At 47.6% G+C, this 20,927-nt stretch overlaps 3 protein-coding genes and 2 non-coding genes across 6 annotated transcripts; 1 reads left to right on the plus strand and 4 right to left on the minus strand.

The window, feature by feature from the left end:
• Positions 1-1,810: 1,810 nt before the first annotated feature.
• LOC126314445 (probable serine/threonine-protein kinase DDB_G0292354) lies at positions 1,811-4,446 on the minus strand. Of its 2 annotated transcripts, XM_049992422.1 has the most exons (4): positions 3,944-4,421; positions 3,045-3,682; positions 2,427-2,467; positions 1,835-2,239 (listed from the first exon to the last, which is right to left on the minus strand). In XM_049992422.1, exons 1-4 carry the CDS (start codon positions 4,176-4,178, stop codon positions 2,200-2,202), a joined length of 954 nt encoding a protein of 317 aa, XP_049848379.1. In that variant the 5' UTR covers positions 4,179-4,421; the 3' UTR covers positions 1,835-2,199. The 2 variants fall into 2 exon arrangements, with proteins under 2 accessions (XP_049848378.1, XP_049848379.1); XM_049992421.1 differs by having other exon boundaries at positions 1,811-2,467; positions 3,944-4,446.
• Positions 4,447-5,378: 932 nt separating this feature from the next.
• LOC126314440 (uncharacterized) lies at positions 5,379-8,260 on the plus strand. Its single transcript, XM_049992415.1, has 4 exons — positions 5,379-5,437; positions 5,516-5,572; positions 5,689-5,726; positions 5,881-8,260. Exons 2-4 carry the CDS (start codon positions 5,562-5,564, stop codon positions 7,833-7,835), a joined length of 2,004 nt encoding a protein of 667 aa, XP_049848372.1. The 5' UTR covers positions 5,379-5,437; positions 5,516-5,561; the 3' UTR covers positions 7,836-8,260.
• A 5,133-nt stretch (positions 8,261-13,393) lies between these two features.
• LOC126314426 (uncharacterized) lies at positions 13,394-18,543 on the minus strand. The gene is made up of 3 exons (XM_049992401.1): positions 18,423-18,543; positions 18,011-18,303; positions 13,394-17,931 (listed from the first exon to the last, which is right to left on the minus strand). Exons 1-3 carry the CDS (start codon positions 18,454-18,456, stop codon positions 13,915-13,917), a joined length of 4,344 nt encoding a protein of 1,447 aa, XP_049848358.1. The 5' UTR covers positions 18,457-18,543; the 3' UTR covers positions 13,394-13,914.
• A 1,111-nt stretch (positions 18,544-19,654) lies between these two features.
• Trnak-cuu (transfer RNA lysine (anticodon CUU)) lies at positions 19,655-19,727 on the minus strand. The gene has a single exon. It is a non-coding gene; the product is annotated as a tRNA-Lys (tRNA).
• A 212-nt stretch (positions 19,728-19,939) lies between these two features.
• Positions 19,940-20,012, minus strand: Trnak-cuu (transfer RNA lysine (anticodon CUU)). Its single transcript has one exon. It is a non-coding gene; the product is annotated as a tRNA-Lys (tRNA).
• Positions 20,013-20,927: the final 915 nt, after the last annotated feature.

Below are 20,927 nucleotides of genomic sequence, written 5' to 3' on the forward strand. Positions count from 1 at the left end.
GCTCCGACACACATTGATCGTTCACATACAAAATCAGCGTGTCGGGCTTGAACATGCCCGTGAGATGCACGAACGTAACCAAGTACCAGGTATTTGTCTGGAACTCGTAATCGAAGGACACCTGTTGCGAATCGCCCTCAGATAGACGATGCATGGTCAGGGTCAATTTTTTCTTGAGGTTCCAAAACACCTCCAGACCTAACCCGTCGTTGGTGTAGAAGCTGAACAAGTAGGGCTGGTACTTGTCCTGAATGCTGGAAGACGTAAAGGTGTAGGATTTGAACATAATCGTCAACGTGTATCCAGTCGAAGAATACTGAAAGTTTGGCAACAAAATTTTAGAACACTCTCCATCGAACTCAAAGTACGTGTCAGGATGAAGACCAGATCGATGCCACAAATTCTCCAATAGCGGGAAAATATGCTCCCAGTAGTAAGCAATGAAAGCCGCATTTTCGGACTGGAACAGCCGGAAGATGAGCTTCACCTGGCGCACGCTGGTATGATAAGTAGCCAAATTTTCAAAAAGAACAAAAAGTCCATCTAAAGCGGGGGTAAAAAAAAAAAAAAGTCAATGTTGGCCCTGTCGAAATTCTCCAATTCGCGCTGACTGAAAAACGCCGCCTATAACTCCTACCTAACAACTCCCTGTCCTCGAAATTCGGTAAAATTTCTAAAAGTCTTGTGAGCCACTCTGCCTCCTTTGCATAATGCAAGATCATCGAGTTGCTTCTGATCAGCTCGTTGAGCGTGTTGATCACTCGTATCTATAGAAAAAAAACGTTGAGAAAAACACACAAGCACGTCCTAAAAACGGAGCACTTTCGACTTAACTTGCACCTTCATATTGGCCTTTTCCAAAAGGCTAAATATGACATAGAACATGTCGTCTATTTTCTTAGAAGACGCATCGGCCTTGTTGCTCTTACTCGTGATCTCCAGCTTTTTCAAGCGGACAGGTATCATACAAAAAAAAAAGGGATTAGAATGCGCTCTGAAACAGTGATCCAGGACTTCGAGCGTCGCGCTTGCCCCGGATAACGAAAAAAAAAAAGTTGCACCTTATGCAACGGACGCACCGGGTGGCGCGGCTAACTTACCAACTCTAATACGAATTCAAATACGTGCACAGATACTTCCTCGCCTTCAATGGCCAATAAAATACGAACCAAATGCTCTTCAGCAGAACAAACCTGAAAATTCAGTATCTCCTCCGCGAGCTCGGACATATTGAGAGATTTCTATTCACGGATGCACGATCTTTGGCAAGGCTCGAAAGAGAAAGTCTGCGCGACAGAGAGCACATCGAATAAACACAGCGCAGCATTTAAATATTCAATACAATTGACATATAAAAAATTAGCATATTTTCTCACGTTTGAAGTCGCGCTGATGTGTTGTGTTGTTCGCCTTTCGATCGTACACTGACTCAATAACGGCTGGCCCTTTGCTCGAGCGAGCCAAAGTGGAGAAACAATCGAAGACGACCGCCGTGCAAGAGAGAAACCGTGAATATTACGTATAGGGGATAGCCAGGGTTTTAGAGGACCTTATTGGGGCATCTGAGCTAAAAAAGCGGTTCGCACGTAGATCTTGACCGAGAACTCTCTGAAGTTGGCAGCGAATCTAGAGATGCAAAAAAACAGAAAAAAACGGCGAATGTACGAATTATAAAAAAAATCGCTTGGAAAGAAGTGAAGTAAAGGGATAAAAAACCAAGCAGAAGAGAACTCGGTCGAAAGAAGAGCTGCAGGATCGCAGACGAGTAGACTGGAACAAACAAATAATGAATAGAAAAAGCAAAGGGAACGCCAAAAAATGCGCAAATACGTTCAGAAGGGGGATTGATGAACGCATTTCTATTCAACCCTTCAATACACAGGACCATACACAATATATCGCGCGTCACCCATTCTTCCAAATCCTTTCTGCATTCGAACTTACTGAGCGTGAGAATGTTTGAAGGAATGCCCACCTCGCACCGTGAGACTTGCAACTCGCCAAAAAGTGTTTACCACATTTTCGAAAATTATTGAACGTGGCAAGTTATGTGATGCTTCAACTTTGATTTCCATCTTTTGTACCGGCTTAATTTTTTTGTTGCATTTCCATTAAACTGCCTCTCTTGAACGTTTGGGCGATTATCTTCGTATCCGCGATTTCCGTCCAATTCGTCTTGCTGGAGGCAGATCTGAGTATCTACAAATACGCCTTCGGATTGTTCAACGTCCGTCGTGCTCTGAAGCGATACGTTGCTCGTCAGTTTGCAGTCTTGCACAAGAGACATATTTTCATTGATATCAATCGCACGCATAGCTTGCTCTTTCGACACGGTCTCGTCCGAGGTAATCGAGCTAATGCTAATGCGGAGGCCGCCGGAAGGCGCGTAAAGCTTGCTGTACAGCACGTCATCCTCCCAGTCGTACCGGGCAGAGTCCTTGGTGCCGCCTTCTCGCAAGTACATGGTCTAAAGAAGGAGAGGTTGAAGACGGACAAAATCAGATACGGAACCATTTGGGTATGTAGCACACGAAAAAACAGGATTCTTAGGCGAGTGGGTGCAGTCCAGCCAAATTAACAGCGAAGAGAAGAACAATGAGTAGATAATAGCACGACTAGAAAAAGATAGAAAATGGGGGTGCTCGAAAACGGGACAAAACAGCTGAATAAATACGAACTGTCAAGTACACGCATATGGGAATGTACCAATAAAAAAACAACACACATGCTATATGACACTTCTCTCAATATGCCATTCTATACACAAAATGAGGGTCAAAAATGCTTCTGCGATCTGTATCCGCCACACATCAACACATTTGCACTGTCACTAAACTGAGACAGAGACGTCTCGGACCAGAGTAAAATGATGCGCTGCATTAGGTAGCACCCACGCACCGTACGTCCATATCTTAGCCTATATGTTCGTGCATATCTCTTCCATTTTGGTTTCGCGCACACGCTTTGTGCATCGGTCCTTCTGATGTTTCATTGTTCTCTTATAACGATCGACACACACCGTCTTTGTTACGTAATAGACATACCATGAGCAACGTATGCAAGTACCGATAATTGGGCCTACTTTCGAAGGACAATGTCCTTATATGATTCAAAATAAGAGTAAATTCGTCTGGAAGATTGCAAGTCAGCCTTTCGTTCATGTAGGCTAACTTGATGTCTCTGATTCTGTCCACGTTCTTCGGCCCCTTTATCGATTTCCAAGGCAAAGTTCCTAAATAAAGTTCGATAATCACGTAGAGAAATCCCCACATATCGTCGCGCCTCCCATGGTCCTTCTGCAGGTGAACATTAGGAGACATATAGCGCCACGAACCAACCCAACGAGACCTGGGCCGCTTCGCGATTAGCGTTCCGTCGGGCTTCACATACTGCTTCGAGAGGCCAAAATCAATAATAAACAGCTCCCGCGGATCCCTAAAACTGCCGATAACGAAATTGGTTGGCTTGATATCTCGATGCAAGAACCCATAGTCGTGAACCTGTTTAATAGCCTTGAGCATCAAAATCGCAATAATACACGTGCAACGTAGTGTGAATATAAGGGACGGTCGGTGATTTCGATGCGTGGAAAGGTTTTGGCCCAAAAGCTCCATGACCATATAACTGATGCCTAAATGTTGTCCAGCAGCTAGCAACTTTGGAATATGTCTTGCACCGCAGTCTTTAGCAAAAAAAAGGTTAGTTTTAACTCGGCTTCAATTCTGGTTTTCTCTTACTTCAAGGAGGCTCATATGTGTGTGAAACGCGCCGTCCAGACGTCACCAAGGCGTAGAACAGAACGGTCGTCTAAATAGAGACCGTCGCAATTATACAAAAACGTAGCTGGTAACCGCTCATAGAAGCAGCCAGACGCTAGAGCATGCATTGTACGAGAAAACCTAAAAGGGCACATTGTATGAAAAACGAGCGAGTTCCCTACTACCTTGTAAGACTTTCAAAACTCTTATTTCCTGCACCAGATTACCTGGTTTATTTGATTTTTCGACCTTAACTGCTACAACGAGACCGTCGCTCAACCTCCGAGCTTTGTAGATTTCGCCATATCCGCCTCTTCCTATCTGAGCTATTATCGTATAGTTGGTATCAATCTTGTCCCCGACATTAAATAAATAGAGTTTGGTGTTAGAATCGGTCCTTGAGCATCTATTGTCGTCCATTACTGAAGTCACAGTCGAAAAAGTTGTCAAAGGCGCCTAGCAGTCCTGCAAAGATTCTGCGGCAAGTATCAAAAACCTTTTTATCAGAGAGGCTATATTCTCCGGTCAGCGAGCAAACAAATCATGTATCAGAAGCCGCGCCAGGAAGAGTTCTCATATATCGAATGAAATCAACCAACTCGGGCGAGCGACAACGAACATGTAAGTTTTTTTGCGTAAAACTGCCGAGACGAATGTTTTTGAAGTTATTCTTGGATACCAAAGGACTGAAAGCAAATAGGCAGGCCGAGAAGTTAAAATTCATAAAAAAAATCGTCATTCAACGCTCAAATATTTTCCTTATCTATGAGCACAATTCTTACGTTAGCGCAGCAGATTTGGTCGATATCACCAATGCGCGCTTCTGTCAAGCTGGGCAATAGCGCACGTCTCGCTCGGTCGTGCAAGTCATGTGACAAACAAAAAATAGATAACTACACCCCTGTTTGAAAACCTTTGTAAAAATGTTGGGTCATATATCACGAAATCGGTCAGCGCCGTTGAGTAAGGCATCAAAATCGAGCCAAACGAACCTTTTTCGAAGGCTACACCTTACATGCACTTCATAAAGGAGAAGCGCTTTTAATAACTTTGCATTGAGAGGATCGGGACACCTTGGCCGTACTCATGACATCTCTCTCACATATTTCTAAAATGAAGAGAAAGGTAAAAAAAAAAGGCATGCGGCAATCTCTTGACCACAGGATTTCTGCGTGGCGACGTAGTTCTACTACAGCAACGCCAGATATCTTCGGCCCTCCAAAACTCACATAGGATGAGAAAAAAACACAGCTCTCAGCTCCGCATGTCAAGCGGTTGAAGGGATTTGAAGACCATGAAGAACCGTGGCGCCATAAATTTAAGAAGCTAACTGAAAACGACAGACGACTGTGAGGCGGCCCCCTTCAAATAGTCAGAGTAATAGGTGTTTTGCAGAGGCGAGCGGTGGGTTTTTTCTGCGTACAAAAAAATGTCATCAGCTCGACCGAGCGTGTAGCCCTACACGGCACTTTACAATGGCTCCGCCTACATAACAATAGTACGCGTTGTCTTTATCAAGTAGCGTAAACAGAAGAGGGAAAAACACTTTCCGTTTTCTCGATTTACGCGAATTAATGTGCCAAAAAAGGTCAACTCTATGTTTTGTGTATACACGAAACGTGCATATTGCGCATAACCCTCACGTAGGGGAATTTACAGCTGACTTCATCTACAGATTAGTATGTGATTTTATGCGACAATATTTTTCTGAGTTGCATCCTTTGTCGAGTTCGACTAAAACTTATTTTCCGGTCAAGTTAGGTGATGAACATTTATTTGAATTGACTGCGTCCCTTTTGAACTATGAATGATTAGTACGGTTATATATTTTATCATCTGCCTGGCATCCTTTACCGAGACAAACGCTGATTGCTGTCTTCTCGATTTGCATTGTGCACGAAATGCACGCGACTGCCCTGTACGACGATAGCAAGGGAAAGGCTGAAAAAAAAAAAGAAGTTCCTGTGAGTACGTTTAAAAGAGAAACTCAAACTTGATCTCCAAAAAGTGTTAAGAGGAGGGGGGGGCGCGGATATCAGCTGCGTGAGCGCGCTTTTTCATGTTCAATTCGGAGAGCGTCATTAGTGATTCTCTGTGCACTTACCACCTCTATTGCTCAAAGTTTGGACAGAGCTTCAATACAAATGTGACTACTGCAATAAAGATATTTCCAATACGATTCGTATTCGATGCACTGAATGCACGGATGAACTCGACCTCTGTCTTGAGTGTTTCTGTGTTGGCGTTGAAATCAAGTCTAAGTCTCATTACAACAACCACTGCTTCCGCCTGATCGACAACATGCAATTCCCGTTGTTTGATCGGAGCTGGAGTGTTGATGAGGAGCAATTGATGCTAGAAGGCCTCGATCAAGACGGCTGGGCGAATTGGGAGGATGTTTCTGGCAATATCATGACTAAAACCAAGAACGAAATTCGAGCACACTATACAGAATATTATTTGAATAGCCCTAAATGGCCACTGCCAGACTTTGATAAGAAATTGGTGACACGTGACGACGTAAAGCGCATCAACTTCAATCCAGCGCTTTTGGATACGATCTCGCCTCGAGAACGCGGTATTCACCGAAAGAGCACGAAAGTGGTTTATAACAAGCCACAACCATCTAAACCGGTGCACCACGACCTTGCGAATTACATGCCCCTGCGCGGAGAATTTGAGGTTGAATGGAATAACGATGCAGAACATATCATCAAAGATATCATGTTCGAGCCCGACGAACCCCCTAATGAGACTGAAATCAAACTCAAACTACTCGAAATTTACTGCATACGCTTAAACGAGCGCGATGAGAAGCGACAATTCGTGCTAGAGAGGAACCTGCATGATATTAAAAAGATGAAAGAACTGGAAAAGAAGCGGTCTAAAGAAGAACGGGAAATTCGGATGCAAACTAGAAAATTCAATTCAATTATGAGTGAAAATGAATACGAACGGTTTGTGGAAAATTTAGTGGCCGAAGCAAATTTAAAGCAGAAAATCAAAGAGTTCAACGAATATCGACTCATGGGAATGCGATCAATGGCCGACATCTACAAGCACAAAGCAGAGCTAGCGCAAAATGAAGCGAGCACCCTTCGAAGAGGAAGGCCGGTTTCTTCTAGCAGAAGAAATATGCATCAGAATTCGTCGTCTTCCTTTAAAAATAACTTTTCATTTCAGATGTCTTCAAACGCTCCGGACTTAATGCAGCTCGGAACCACCACTCTCAGAAGTAAAACGGAATTACTGAGCCAACTGGAGAAAGATCTAATCGCTTACTTGAGCATAAAGTCTGAAACTTATTTGTCAATCAAAAACATGCTCATCAGAGAGTACACTAAGTCCGGCGAAATTCACAAATCCCAATTGAGACAAATTGGCGATCCGCGCGAGGTTCGAGTGGCGGAAATTGTGTTCGACTTTATACAAGAGATTGGCTGGATCAACGTTCGGCCGACCGCAAACCAATTCAACATCCTGAAAAACGCAAGTCAGGCGGTCTGTAACAACTTCAACCCTTCAGAAAGTAATAACAACACAAACACCGCAAATATCACAAATAATAATACCCCAAATAATGTCACCCAAAATAACGTCACAAATGCCACAACTAATAATATAAATAATGCTGTAAATAACGCTATAAATAACGCTATAAATAACGCTGCAAGCAGCGCTACGAACAACGTTACGAACAACGCTACGAATAATGCTACGAATGGCAATGTAAAAATTGTTATATACCATGGCAACCCCCATTCTCCGGCTAGCCACTCTAATTCAAACAGTAACCAAGCCGCGTCCCCAAATTACCAAAGTGTGAACAATCATCACCTTGTCAGTAATAACCCCATGTACACAAGTAGCAATAGCACTCTGCCCGGTAATGGCTACCCCCTTTCCAGTCGTATAAATCCCTTCTTGAATCCCTCCCCTATGGTATCTAAAATACCTAACAGCGGCGGCGGCAGCGTCTGCAATCCAAACAGCAGCTATGGCAATCCCCAGGAAGCTTTCAATTCGGGCAATGTGTTGGCACGTAGCAAGCCCCGCACCCCCCCTCACATGACATAGCCACCATACGCTTAGAGGGCCGCGTCTCTCAACCGGGCCCGAGCCCCTGTATTTGTAAGAAGAATGCTCTTTTGCATGCGTACTACAGCGCCGTAGCCCTTTTGTCCCCCTCATCCTCTAGAAGCCGAGTAATAGAAATCTCTGTAGATCTCTGCGTGACACGCAGCCCGCATTTTGCTTTCTCTTCGATGCGGCTCGACAGCTGAATTCCGATAGGAAAGAATGTCTGCGTCTAAACGCTCTGCTGCAATTTGGAAATTCATGCCAGTTAATTATTGCTAGGTAATAGAAACAAATCTGTGTGGATAATACATACGCACTGAGTGTATCTGAAAAGCTTGCTTTTTTGTCTTGAGTTGATAAAAGGGCTTCGTTCTGTATCAATAAACTCCTGCGTCTTGAAGAGGGTGGTGACGACATTCATTTTTTGTGGTTATCTGCATCTCGGCCTTTTTTTTTTTTTTGCCGAGAACATATAAACTTCTCTCGCCTGACTTCTATGCCACAGTGTTCTTACTCTCTATGGAATATGCTCACTTGTTCTAATTAGGAGGAAGCATGATGTCTACCGCTTCTCTGCTCGTACAAAGATTGTTCTGTCGGAGAGCGGACAACTCCGCTCGATCTTGTACAATATGAGTCGAAACTCACTTGCTGCACACTCTCTCCTCTATGGGCCTCTGGACGCTGACATCAACTACCTCTGCACGCCCCTACTTTCCAGTCCCTCCGATAACAGGGAGACCCAGGGAGCACAGCAAGGGAGCGATGGAAACTCGTCGAAGTACAGTATAAGTGCCACATTTCAAAGGGCTGACCTCACGCATGTGTCCTCTCTAGACGATGAGGATAGTGTCTTCGAAAAATTCAATGATTTCTCGCCCAGCCACACTCACAGAGAAGAAGTGGAGGCCTTGTCGAATTTGATTCAAGAGCGCGACATCCAAAGGGAAGTTCCAGGTAAGAAGGAAAACAACCGTGTGGATCAAGAGATTTGGGACGCCCAATTGTTCGGCTCCCCTGATCCTGGGTCGGTTTCATTAGATTCTGATTACTCGGTGCTGCGCGTGTCCTCGGAGAGGTCGGTTGTCGATCTACTCTGTCCGAACAATGCTAATGCTACGCCAGTACAGCGCCTGTTCCAGCAAAGAAAAGACTTCACTATGGAGGGCAATTGGTACAGAACTAACCAGATTCCGGATATACGCAATGAATCCGCCGTCCAAAACAACGCCTATTACAACGTGTGCGACTTTGACTAGTCGTGCGGACTTAGGCCGAGTCGATTGTTTGACGTGTGGAAGCCAGCTGTAAAAAGTGACGTGTCAAAAAGACTGCACTTCATGTCAAGCGAGAGAGGCCTGGGTTACGCGAACGCCGCATCATTCAATGTCTAGCAAGACCAAGTAAAGGAGGGAACGTTGTGAGTTGAACATAGAGACGCTGTTCGAGAGTGAGGTCAATGCAGGCCCGCGCAAAATAAAACAGCAACGTCGTTTGTCATGGGAGAGTTGGACTTCTCTCGCACAGCAGGTGAGGATTCGCACACAACGAGGAGGGCTCTACATCCGCCGATTCTTCGGTGGAGGAGGACAATCTGGCGCAGCAATGTAAACGCGGATTCTGTACCTCATTTTTTGCGTGGACAAAAAATACACGAACATTTGCACGCATTTAGCAAGGAGCCCGACGTCTATACCTTTCGCATCTGCCTTTTGCTCCAGTGAAGATAAGTTCGGCAGTAAAGCGTCGAAATGCCGCAGTTGTTGCCCGACAGTTCACCACCTTCCCCTTGCAGCGTTTTCGTTGCTCGTCAGATTTTTTTTTCTCGCTTTGAAAAGAAAACTGTTTTCGGCCGTACGCGCTTGTTCATGCTTTTTTTCGTGCGGACGCCTTCCATTGTCTTTTTGCCTGCTACGCGCTGATTAGCTTTTATCGCGATTCACATTGCTTGTTTGCTTGACGACGCGGTGCTTTGTACAGCTTGTCAAAATCGTATCAAATCATCAGAATTCATGTCATGTCCTCCAGTTCCTCAGTTCAATTCATTTAACCGCGCCAACTACGACGTATCCTCCCGAGAAGGTGCAAATTTTGAAGACCAGAAGAGGGAAAGGCGCCTCGAGGCGGCTGATTTGGCGAGCGGTACTCGGCTGGCTGCGAAGCCGAAGTCGAATTCGACCGCGCCTGGCGCTTCGGTTAGGGGGGGGGCGCCTTCGCTCGAGCGCCTGCCGTCGGACAGAGTCCGACGCTCCTACTCAGACACGTGTCGCAGCGGCGCGCCGCGCAGAGAGTTGATTGTTCTCAAGAATTCGACTAGGCGACATTCTGCGTCACCTTCTTGCGGCCGCCTGGAAAAAATATTGACGCACAGTTTCACGGAAGGAAGGTATGGTAGATGCTAATGCGAGGGGTGCCGTCTGAGTTGCGAGGGGGAGGCGTGGGAGAGTGTTTTGCTGAAGTTTTTGGACGCGGTGCTGGCTTCGCTGTTTTCTGGGTCGAGTTCGGGCCCCCGTTTGACGCGCGCGGGTTGCGTCGGCATTCTGAGCGTTGCGCGTGTGGATTGAGGGCGACGCGCGAGAGGCCTTGAGGGTGGGCGATATTTTGCACGAAACGCGTACACTAACACACTTTTTTAACAAGGTATGCAGAATTGGCGTGCTCGCTGGAGAACCGGCAATACAGGGTGAATTCCAGCGGGTGCTTGAAGGCGTCGGATGGTACTACGGGGGCGAAGGGCCTGAGTTTGAAGGGAGAGGTTGGGGGCGCGAGGAAGGACTGCGGACCGGGAGAGTTGAGAGCTGCTGGGCCGTCCGTCGAGTCTGAAAAAAGGGGGAGAGGTGCAGTCGAGCGGAAGCGGCCTGCGGACGAGCCGAGTTATTTGGACAAGCTTGTTTGTTCGGACGACAGGTTGTCGTTGATGGAGTCGGTTGTGGGTCAGGGTTCCGCCGCGCTGGAGGGAGCGAGAAACAGCGGTTCGTCGGAGAACGGGGAGAAGAGGGAGGCGCCGGCTCGTCAGGCCAACCTGAGTTTGTTGGGCTTGTTTGACAAGAAGGACGATTTGGATCCGAACACGCCGGATCCGGCGGTGCGCGCGGATTATCGCAGCTTTTTGAAGTCGATGCCTTCGACGCTGCTGCAGGGGAGCAAGTTGGTGACGGACGCGGTGCAGAGGATCCGGGTGCCGAGCATGCATTCGATGCCGACGAACGAGGCGAAGAAGGAGAAGGAGGCGCCGCTGTTTTCGGTGGAGGAGTGGAAGAAGGAGGAGAGGAGGGAGGAAATCGAGTGGATAAAGGCGAAGAGCAACAAGAGTCAGCACAATTCGACCCTGAGGGAGATATGCGACCACGAAGAGTTGTTGGGGTATTTCGCGCCGCACATCTTCGACATGAAGAAGGGGGAGGAGCGGGCGGAAGGCGAGAGGCAGGAGGAGGGGGAGGAGGAGAAGTACGCGGAGTTGGAAAAGAGGGTGGCGCTATTGGAGAGTCAGGTGAGGAGGTTGAGGGGGTTGAGCGCGGGGTGCTTGGATGAGGGAGGGGTGAGAGAGGAGGGGGACAGGGTGAGGCTCGGGTACGAGTGGCAAGGTGGCGCGAGGGGGGGGAGGTATATTGGGTACGACATGGATAGCGGTGGTGCGTTGGAAAGGGGAGATTGCGGGGAGACGATTGCGCACAGCTTCGAGAAGTGGAGCAGCAGGCCTTATTCACCGAACGCGTACATTTACAACCAGCGCTTCCAGGAGATTATCGAACAGCGCGGCGCGATAAAGTACATACAGATTTCGGCGTTGGGGCGCGACTTCGTGCAGTTGGCGAACTGCTACGGATGCATCATCATATCCGAGAGGTGCTTGCCGGCGGAGAGGAAGAGCATCAAGCCGGTGGCGCTGGGCGGGAAGGCAGGGGGAGACAAGTTTGTGGTGCAGGGGATCATATTCAAGTACGCGTTGGACGTGAACGTGGGGACGGGGGACGAAGAGATGTGGTTGTACGGGGGCACAACTCGAGACGACGAGGCGGCGAAGAAGGCAGCAGGGAATGAGTTGTTGGGACTGAGCAACTTCGTGAAATGCAATTGCAAGACGATTCGGTTTCCGTTGATGGCGTTGATTGATTACTGCGGCTATCGCCTGGTGGCGGTGAGCACGCTGCCGATTGATCGGAACACGATCGTGTATGGCTCTGCGGACGGGGGGAGGACGGTGCACGACGACGACGCGAAGGTGCGAGAGACGATGGAGATGCTGGGAGAATATCTGAATTTGAGGAAGCACACGGTGTCGAATCGGCAGTTGATTGGCGGAGGGGACGTGGAGGTGCACTTCGGGTACGACGGGCTCTACTACATGATCGACTTCGCGCGAGCGTTCCCGCCGGAGGCGCCGAAGGAAAAGGAGCCAGCTCAGAGCGTGTTTTACAAGTTGCTGCGTCCAGAGCTGGTGCGTCGGTTTTCGAAGCCGTTGAGTTCGGACGCGTTCTCCAAGTGGCAGGTGTCGGACGTGCTGAATTCGGAGCTGAACCGAGACGTGATAGAGGCGACCGAGTTTTTGGACAAGGTGATCGCCGACTATACACACAAATGCTTTTTGAGCTCCGATTTTCAGAACCACCTGCGCACGGAAATATGCAACATCTCGGAACTGCACCGCTGGGGGATCAACCTGAGGAACCTGGGGCGAGTGCGACAGGCGATGGCGAGCCAGAGGGTGTACGACAACGACTCTCTCTATTTGGTGGAGATGATTTGTCGCACGTTGAAGAAGCTGCTGGCGCAGAATTGGCGGCAGCTGATGGACAACTTGATCATCTTCGCGGAAGAACCGTTTCGCAGCGAGGCCCTGGTCTTGTTCAACTTGCTCGGACAGCCCCGTCAGTGCCCTTTCTTTTGGAAGGTGCAAATCAAGCGCTTGATCATCGAAAAGTACGGCCCCGGCGCGTTGCACTCCGACGAGCTGGACGAATCGGTGGGGCTGCTGGACAAGCTGGACACGCACCACAGGCAATACCTGGTTCGGCGCCTCGCGTGGCACTTAAACTTGCACTTCGAAGACAAAGTGTGGCAATGCTTTCAAGAGGCCGTCGAGAACGGCTCTGACTTCGAGTTCTTCCCGCAGGACATCAAATACCTCAAACCGCGCATCAAGTACATGACTCTGATCGACTTGGCGATAGGGATTTCTCTGTACCTGCACGCCGCTGGCATCGCCGACCTGGCCAGGATAGAGGCGAACATAAGCCTGCTGAACGAGGCCAAGTCCTACCTGATTCAGGCCTGGACCCAGGTCTCGGATTGTCCGATCACGAGCTATTTCTTGGGGAAAGTCTGGTTCTTGCTGGGGAAGCTCAAACCAGACGGGGGCGACGACTTCGCGCGTTCGCTGCTGATGTTCAGTTACACGCTGATGAACGAATACAAGAGGGCCGACTTGAAGGTCGACTTGGTCAAGTCGGCCATTTTCAGCTACGTTTTTGAGAAGGAGCCGCAAAAATTCCAAGAAGCAAAATCCATCTATAAAGAGATCCATCGAACCGATCCTGAACTAACCGTCTATTTGAAGGGCGAAATCATCTCTTGGCTCATTCACCAACAAGCAAACAAACACGTGCCAGACTCCCTATTTAAACAGAGAGTTAAAAAGACGATCGAAGTGTGCAAGGAAATGCTAAGCGACGAGAACGAAGAGACGTCAGAGGAATTCTTCGGTCGGATGAGCCTGTTTTTGAACGCCAAAGAAAAACGTTTGTGAAAGGGCTTTTTCAACTCGAACATGTGGTTCGCGTGAGGGGAATTTTTTATCAACCGCGTTTCGGACCTCTCGTCCATTCGACTGCCTCCGTGGCATCTTCTCGAACGTTCTGCACGCTCGGCGGAGGGCGTGTGGACCCAATAAAACCTAGTGGTCGGCTGACGTCTCTCGGGACATGACGTCAAGCCTGCCTCCTTTATAGAAGTGACAACGACTTCACAACCAAGACTACAAATGTACGACAGCATCCCAACGCAAGGACGCATCCTATCAGAAGATGGTAGGAAAGCGCCTTGTTTCGATGTAATCCCCCAACACTCTCTCATCTTTTTACTTATCTTTGAGAAAAGCTCGGCGAATGAAATTAAGACGAAGCGACTCATTCAACTTTTCACCTATCAGTCGGGTAATAGATAAAATACTCTCATCTGTATCGGCGTTCTTCTCTATAGAGATGGCCTTCACCGAGACTAAAATCCTGAGCTGAACCTTGTAGTTCTGGAGGGCCATTCTCAGTTGGACCAACCTTGCGTGCTCCGCGGAATGAACCTTCTCAAGTCGACGAGCCACGTCATCAATTTCTTGGATCAAATTATCTAAATTACTGCTGATCAGCGCAACCTTTTCGTGCATGTCCTTGCTGTTTCCCTGGCGAGATGCCTCTGCCAACTCATGCAGGTAGTTCGCAATGCCAATGCTATTCATGGCATGATTGGAGTCAATCGGACGGTCGTAATTCTGAATCGACTTGGAAATGTCTAACACAATCGAATTCAAAGAATCACTAAAATCTTGAGGTTTTGCTTCTCCCTCGTGCTTAGCATCCTCAAGATTACCACTGGCATGAGACACCTTTTGAATCAGGTTGCCCAATTCTGCGCTCACGTTTTCACTCATATGCTGTTTGGGCTCTGCACGCTGCTTGCCGGCTGGCAACTCTTGCGACTTTGGATGCGATTCTTGGGTTTTTGAATATTTCGTCCGTCCATCTATAGCCCCCGGTCCCTTCAGTCGGTCCGCACTGCTGTCACTCGGTATCCTATTCGATTGCTCGTACTTGGCCCTCCAATTCAATGTGTTTTTCTGCACGTCCGCAATGCTCTTCTCTATTTGTTCACTATCCACCATGCAGCCCTCGGACTCCAACGTTCTAGATGCCTCGTCCTTTATTCTCGCCAAATCCGCTCTCACTCGCGCCGACTGACGAGCGCACTCCACTGCGGGGTCTTCACAACTCGTTCGATCAAGCTCCTTAAATAGACGCAACACGTTCTTTCTCGCTTCTGACTCGTCTTCATTCATCGACTTGACATCACTCATGCTGTCCGGTAACTTTAACGCGTTCTTTTCGAGCTCGTCCAAAATGTTATTCAGCCTCTTCTTCTTGTCTTCTCTTGCCTCGTTGCACACCTCTAACCTTGCCGAGCGTACCGCATCCAGCGTCTTCTTCTTCGCATCCCTCTCACCTGCATACAACGCACTCTGCGCCTCCAAACTCATCGCCTTCCAATTCTTGTCTAATGAACCCTTCTTCAACTCGTCCGATTCCAACTCTGCCAATGTCTTGTATACCGACGCACAAGTCTTGTCCAACGCCGCCTCCGCCTTTCCATCACCTGCATCCTCGCCCTTCATCTTTTCAATCGTAGCCTCTATCATGTCGTACAAATTTCCCTCAATCTCCGCCACCAACTCCTTCTGTCTGCTGTTCCCGTCTTGGCTCACCAACGTCTTGAGACGCTTGTTCAACTCCACTAACTCTTTCACCCCATCCTTCACGGACGGATTCATCTCCCTTATCGCTCCTCTAACTCGGTCAAGCTCTTGCGCCATCGCGTACAAACACGACGTCTTGGTCACGTACGAACTCAACATCTTATCTATCGCCTTATCTGCCTCATGCACCTTCTTCTCTAACTCGTCTCTCGCACCCTTGTCCTTCATCGCATTCCCAGCCAGATCCTCTATCAACGGCAAAAGCCTTTGGAACTCCTCACTTTTATTCTGACAAGGCAAGTTGTTGCTCGCGTAATTCAGCCGATTTCCAGCCCTCCTCAATTCCTTCAACGACGCCTTCAACCTCTCTTCATCCTTGTCATCCACCGCCTTCAGCACCTCCTTCAACTCGTCCTTCGCCCTCTTCGCCTGCCAATCCAGCGCCTGCGCCGGGGTAGGACGCGCACCCACTTCACTCACCAACTCCTCTAACATATTCTTCATCCCTTCCGCGCTCTTCGGCAGATCGTCTAAAGACTCCTTCTTCATCGTCATGTCCATCGAGTGCAACACCTCCTCAAGCGATTTTTTTAAATCCTGTATCACGGCACCCATGTCCGGCCTCTTCTTCTCCACCGACAGGGACGGCAGCATCTTCCCCAACTTCATCGCCGACTCCATCAGCAAATAGCCCTCCGAAGTTGCCTTGTCTCTCGGCAAGTAAGCGTTCTCCTTTTGCATATCCTTCAACCGGTCAACGTGATCTAACAATTCTTGCGCCTTCAGATAAACCTTGTCCTCTTCATCTTTCAACTGATCTACCTTGTTGTACGACTCTATCGTAGCATCCACACACTCAATCAACTCCTTCAGGTCTTCCTCGCGCTCCTTTGGCGTCCCTTTTTGGTTGTGCTCCCTAATCCGCTTTCCTATCTCGTTCATATCCTCAAAAACATGCCTGTCCAACTCACTGAGATCCTTGTCTATCTCTTCAGCGTTGTAATACGCGCGTTTCAAACTGCCCCCCTCCTCCGATGCATCGGTGCCCGTCACTTGCTTCGCGTGAGCATACGCATCTTTCCAAGTGTTGGCAGACTCGTCAAAGTCTCGTTTCAATTTCTCCAATTCGTCCGGATTCGACGCACTCTTCTCGTATTTATCCTTGACCCTCTTCACTTGATCCCTCAAGCATTGCAAAGACCGTGACATCCATTCCAAGTCCGATTGCCTCAGAGTCTTGCACTTGCTCGGATCTGCCAGCAGCTTTTCGAGCTGCTTCTGCGCCCTCTCGCTGCTCATCAACAACTGGTCCGCCATCTTCAACACCTTAGGTGAGTCCCTCCGGTCTATCGCCGACGACAGATTCAGCACATCCGACGACACATCTGTTATGTAACTCACCAACTTCACCTCCTCGTCCTCAAAGTCTGTCAAGAGCTGGCTCAGATCTCTCGCCTTCTCGTTGATCACCTCTTGGTTCGAGGAATCTATCGCCTCAGACAACTTGTTCAGCGAACTCCCCGCATCCAGCGAGCACTGAAACGCTTCATCGAGCTGCTCATCCGTCGAATCCGCATTTGCCATGCGATGAATATACGCGTTCTCCAATTTGGTCACCATGTCACTCAACTCATCAAAATCGGTCTCTGAGAACTTCTCCTTTCCAGTGTGCTCCAACAACTCTTTCGAATCGCATACATCCTTCCCTGTGTTGTACGGACTCTGCAAGTCCTCAATCATGTCCAAAAACTCAATCCCAGAAGAAATCGTATCCATCAGCTTCTCCTTCTCCAGCCCTCCCTCTTCACCAGATGAAAGCGCCTTTCTGTAAGCGGGAAGTATTCTCTCAAGTTCCTCGATGCAGTCTTGCATGCGCCGGCGTTTCTCCGCGTCGTTCGTGTTTTGCGCTTCTTTCTTGGCCACATTCAGCAACTCAGTCAAGTCAGGAGAAATCTTGTCGTCTATGAGGCCTTTCAGCTCTTTAGGATCATTGGTACCGTACGCCTCGCTCAGGTCCTTTTTCACCGCGCGAGAAAGCTTGGTTATCTGAGTTAGCGGCAACATCGAACCAACTTCTGCAGACTTGTCTAGAGGCTTTTCCACCCTCGTTGCGTAGGCCGTCGAGGCGGGTGCTTCTTGTTTGGTCAACTCGTCAAGAATAGGCGTCTCAACGATCGGAGAGACGGAAAAAGACACGTGGTTCTTTTTGATGAACGCAGCCGATTCAGCCACGTCTATTCGAATTTCTATAATTATATGTTTCACTTTATCTAAATAAGTCTTATCACTAGTTTCTGAATAAGTATTTGCTCTTTTTACCAAATCTTCAAGCAACTCATTCAGGTTGTTCGCATATTTCTCTATGCCAGACCTCACGTAAGGCACTGATACAGTGGCTCGAGATTCTATCAACTCAATGTAGTGCTGAATTTTCGACACCGCTTCCTGTGCAATCGGCCCCCAGTTAGCATCTTGCTTTTCGAAAACCTCCTCGAGCTCCTTCAAGATGTTCAGACTCGCCTCCGCGCTTATGCAAATGTAGGAAACGTCGGCTTCGTGGACATTTTGCAACAATTCTATCGTATTGTTCCCTAAATCTTTGCACGCATCAATCACAGCTCTCCAACCAGCCTTTCAGAACAGTACATGGGGTTATTTCTCTCAGTTATCTGTACGGAATTCGAAGCATATAACGCGTGTATGCACATACTTTTCGGTCCACCTCCTCGGACCTCAATTTCTCGAACGAGTTCAACAAGTCTGTACTGCACTTTATAAGACTCAAGCTCGATGCCTGCAGACCCTGATTGATTTCCTTAGCATCAGCGTATTTGCTGTTTCCCAGATCGATTGCTACGTTCGACATGGCCGACGTGGTATTACAAATCGTCTTGACCGCTTCCAGCATCGAGGAAGAAACTTCTACTTCCTGATGCTGAAGGGTACCGATACAAAGCACCAGCTGAGATACGCCCTGTGACAGATCTTCCACGACAGGCTGAACTGGAAAGGTATAGACACGAGGTGCAAAGAATGAGCATCGCTTTCAGCGCCGAAAAAATGCCAATTGGTACAACACTAATAATCAAATCTACTTCAATTGGGTGGAACGATGTACTTACGTATTTGTTCTATACATAATTCTTGATTGGCCATAGAGCTATATTAACTTATAAGCACGCGTGAACTCAAAATTTGAATGATTTATCGTTAAATAATTTTTATTTTAAATGACATGACGTGTTCTTTATGTACGGAGGTGTTCGCGTATTTTCTACTCTAACTCAAATGACACATCCGCTGGATGAAAGAAACAGATGCATCCTTGGCGCTCACTTGCCAATTTCTAACGGCATGTGGAATGCACTGGTCCTTGGAAAGGCAATCGGTGCCAGCGGGGTTCAGCTTTTTACCGCGAATCAGCGTCAATGGAACACAAAATCAGTTACTCAGGAAGTTTGCAAACGCTTCCAAGACAGCATGAAGGAAACAGGCGTTTCATGCAATATGTCTCATGGTAGCTATCTTATTAACTTAGGCTCTTCGAAAACAGACACATTGAAAAAAAGCAAAGAACTTTTTTTTAAGGAATTGCTCAGATGTCAAATGTTAAACATTCAGTTTTTAGTGATTCACCCGGGCGCTGCAGTAGACTCGACTCCATCTAAATGTTTGGACGAAATTATCAGAAGTTTATTGGAAATGAAAGAAGATATCAATCGAGGACCTACTCGCCTTTTATTGGAGTCAACTGCCGGACAAGGAACTTGCGTCGGACATTCATTTGAACAGCTCGCCTACTTATTGAAGCATCTCCGACCAGAAATACCAGATTTGGGTATTTGTCTGGACACGTGCCATATGTTTGCTGCTGGATATGATATTCGCACCTTTGAAAACTTCGATCATACGTTTTCTGAATTCGACCGCATCGTCGGACTTGACAGTCTACGAGCCTTCCATTTGAACGACTCCGTAAGGGAGCTCGGATCCCGCGTCGATAGACATGCGAAGCTAGGAGAGGGACAGATCAAATGGGATGCCTTTAAGTTCCTCATGACTGACTCAAGAACAGCGCTGGTCCCAAAGTATTTAGAGACGCCCGGATCATGCGACAGCTGGAAAGAGGAGATAGAAAAACTGCGCAAGTTATCCGATGGAGAGAATGTGGAGAACGCGTTAATCCCAAAGGAAAGAAATGCCAAGCGAAAAGCGTCATTGACCATCGACAACATGTTTAAAAAAAAAAAAGAATAAACGATCTCGAAAAACATAAAAAATATGCTAAGAATAGACGGTCTCTTAAAAAAAAGCGCTTAAGCAGTCTTGAAAATTTTGATTTGAAAAAAAAAGAAGCCCGCGGCGGGGCTCGAACCCACGACCACCAGATTAAGAGTCTGGCGCTCTGCCGACTGAGCTACGCGGGCTTGTGATAAATATAGTAGCTGAGAAAGAATAAAAAAAAGTTATCGAAAATATAAAATTCGCTGAAAAAGAATAGACGGTCTCGAAAAACATAAAAACTCGCTAAAAGAATAACCGATCTCGAAAAACATAAAATTCGCTAAGAATAGACGGTCTCTTAAAAAAAAGCGCTTAAGCAGTCTCAAAATTTTTCGATTTGCAAAAAAAAAGTTGAAGCCTGCGGCGGGGCTCGAACCCACGACCACCAGATTAAGAGTCTGGCGCTCTGCCGACTGAGCTACGCAGGCAGGTGATATGTATAATACCTTGAGAATGATATATGTCTTGTTACTATTTTCAGGAAATAGGTCTTCGCCACGTTGTGGCAATGATGAGTGGCGCTTGAGGACATTCCTATTTACGGTTTCTAGATATAGAGCGGAGTGAACACGATTGAGCGAGGCAAATATGGAGATCTCAGTGAGCGCGACGTTGGAAGCCGGACAGTCAGTGCGAAGAGCAAAAAAAATTGGCCTTTGGTAATCGTATGTGTATATGATGCATATATGTACAAGTGTGAAGACTGCGTTGATGAGAGAGTTAGCCGCGAGCTTTTGTTTATCAGTCCTTTTTGCGATGCGTGAGGTTGGCCGTCTTGGAGCTCTGCAACAGAGGTACGCATACGGATATGTGTACGAATCTGATTTACTGGGAAGAGTTTTAATTTTTCCCGAATTGCTTGTCGGGAGCGCATCCATTTTCGAGCCAAGATGGGGGCGAGTTGTTACAATAGGGCGGCAGGAGTCTATCGAGGATGTTTTTGCTTTTCGCCAGTGCGGTCTCGCTAGGAGAGAAGTTAAATAGAGGTGGAAGTGGCTTCCCCGAAGGGAGCAAGGTGCCCTGGATACGAAGCTCGTCGAAAAATGGATGAGAGCATGCTTGCAACGGATGGATGCGTTTGGAAGGGTTGTAGACGAGGATCTGAGTGAGGAGGTCCATGGCTGAACTCGGAGTGTCTGATGGAAAAATATTTTCCCAAGGCGTCGGTTCGATCTTAGACATATCAGTCGTAATGGTCAAGCTTGGGTTCATGGCCTTAATGTCTTCTATGGACGGCGTGCCAAGCACGCTGACGATTTTGATAAGTTGGCTGGTTTGGTTTTCTCCCAGAAACAAGGGTGTTCCAATTAGCAATTCGGCCATCACGCATCCAGCGGACCACA

Source organism: Schistocerca gregaria, unplaced genomic scaffold (assembly GCF_023897955.1).
Source record: "Schistocerca gregaria isolate iqSchGreg1 unplaced genomic scaffold, iqSchGreg1.2 ptg000560l, whole genome shotgun sequence".
Taxonomy (NCBI): domain Eukaryota; kingdom Metazoa; phylum Arthropoda; class Insecta; order Orthoptera; family Acrididae; genus Schistocerca; species Schistocerca gregaria.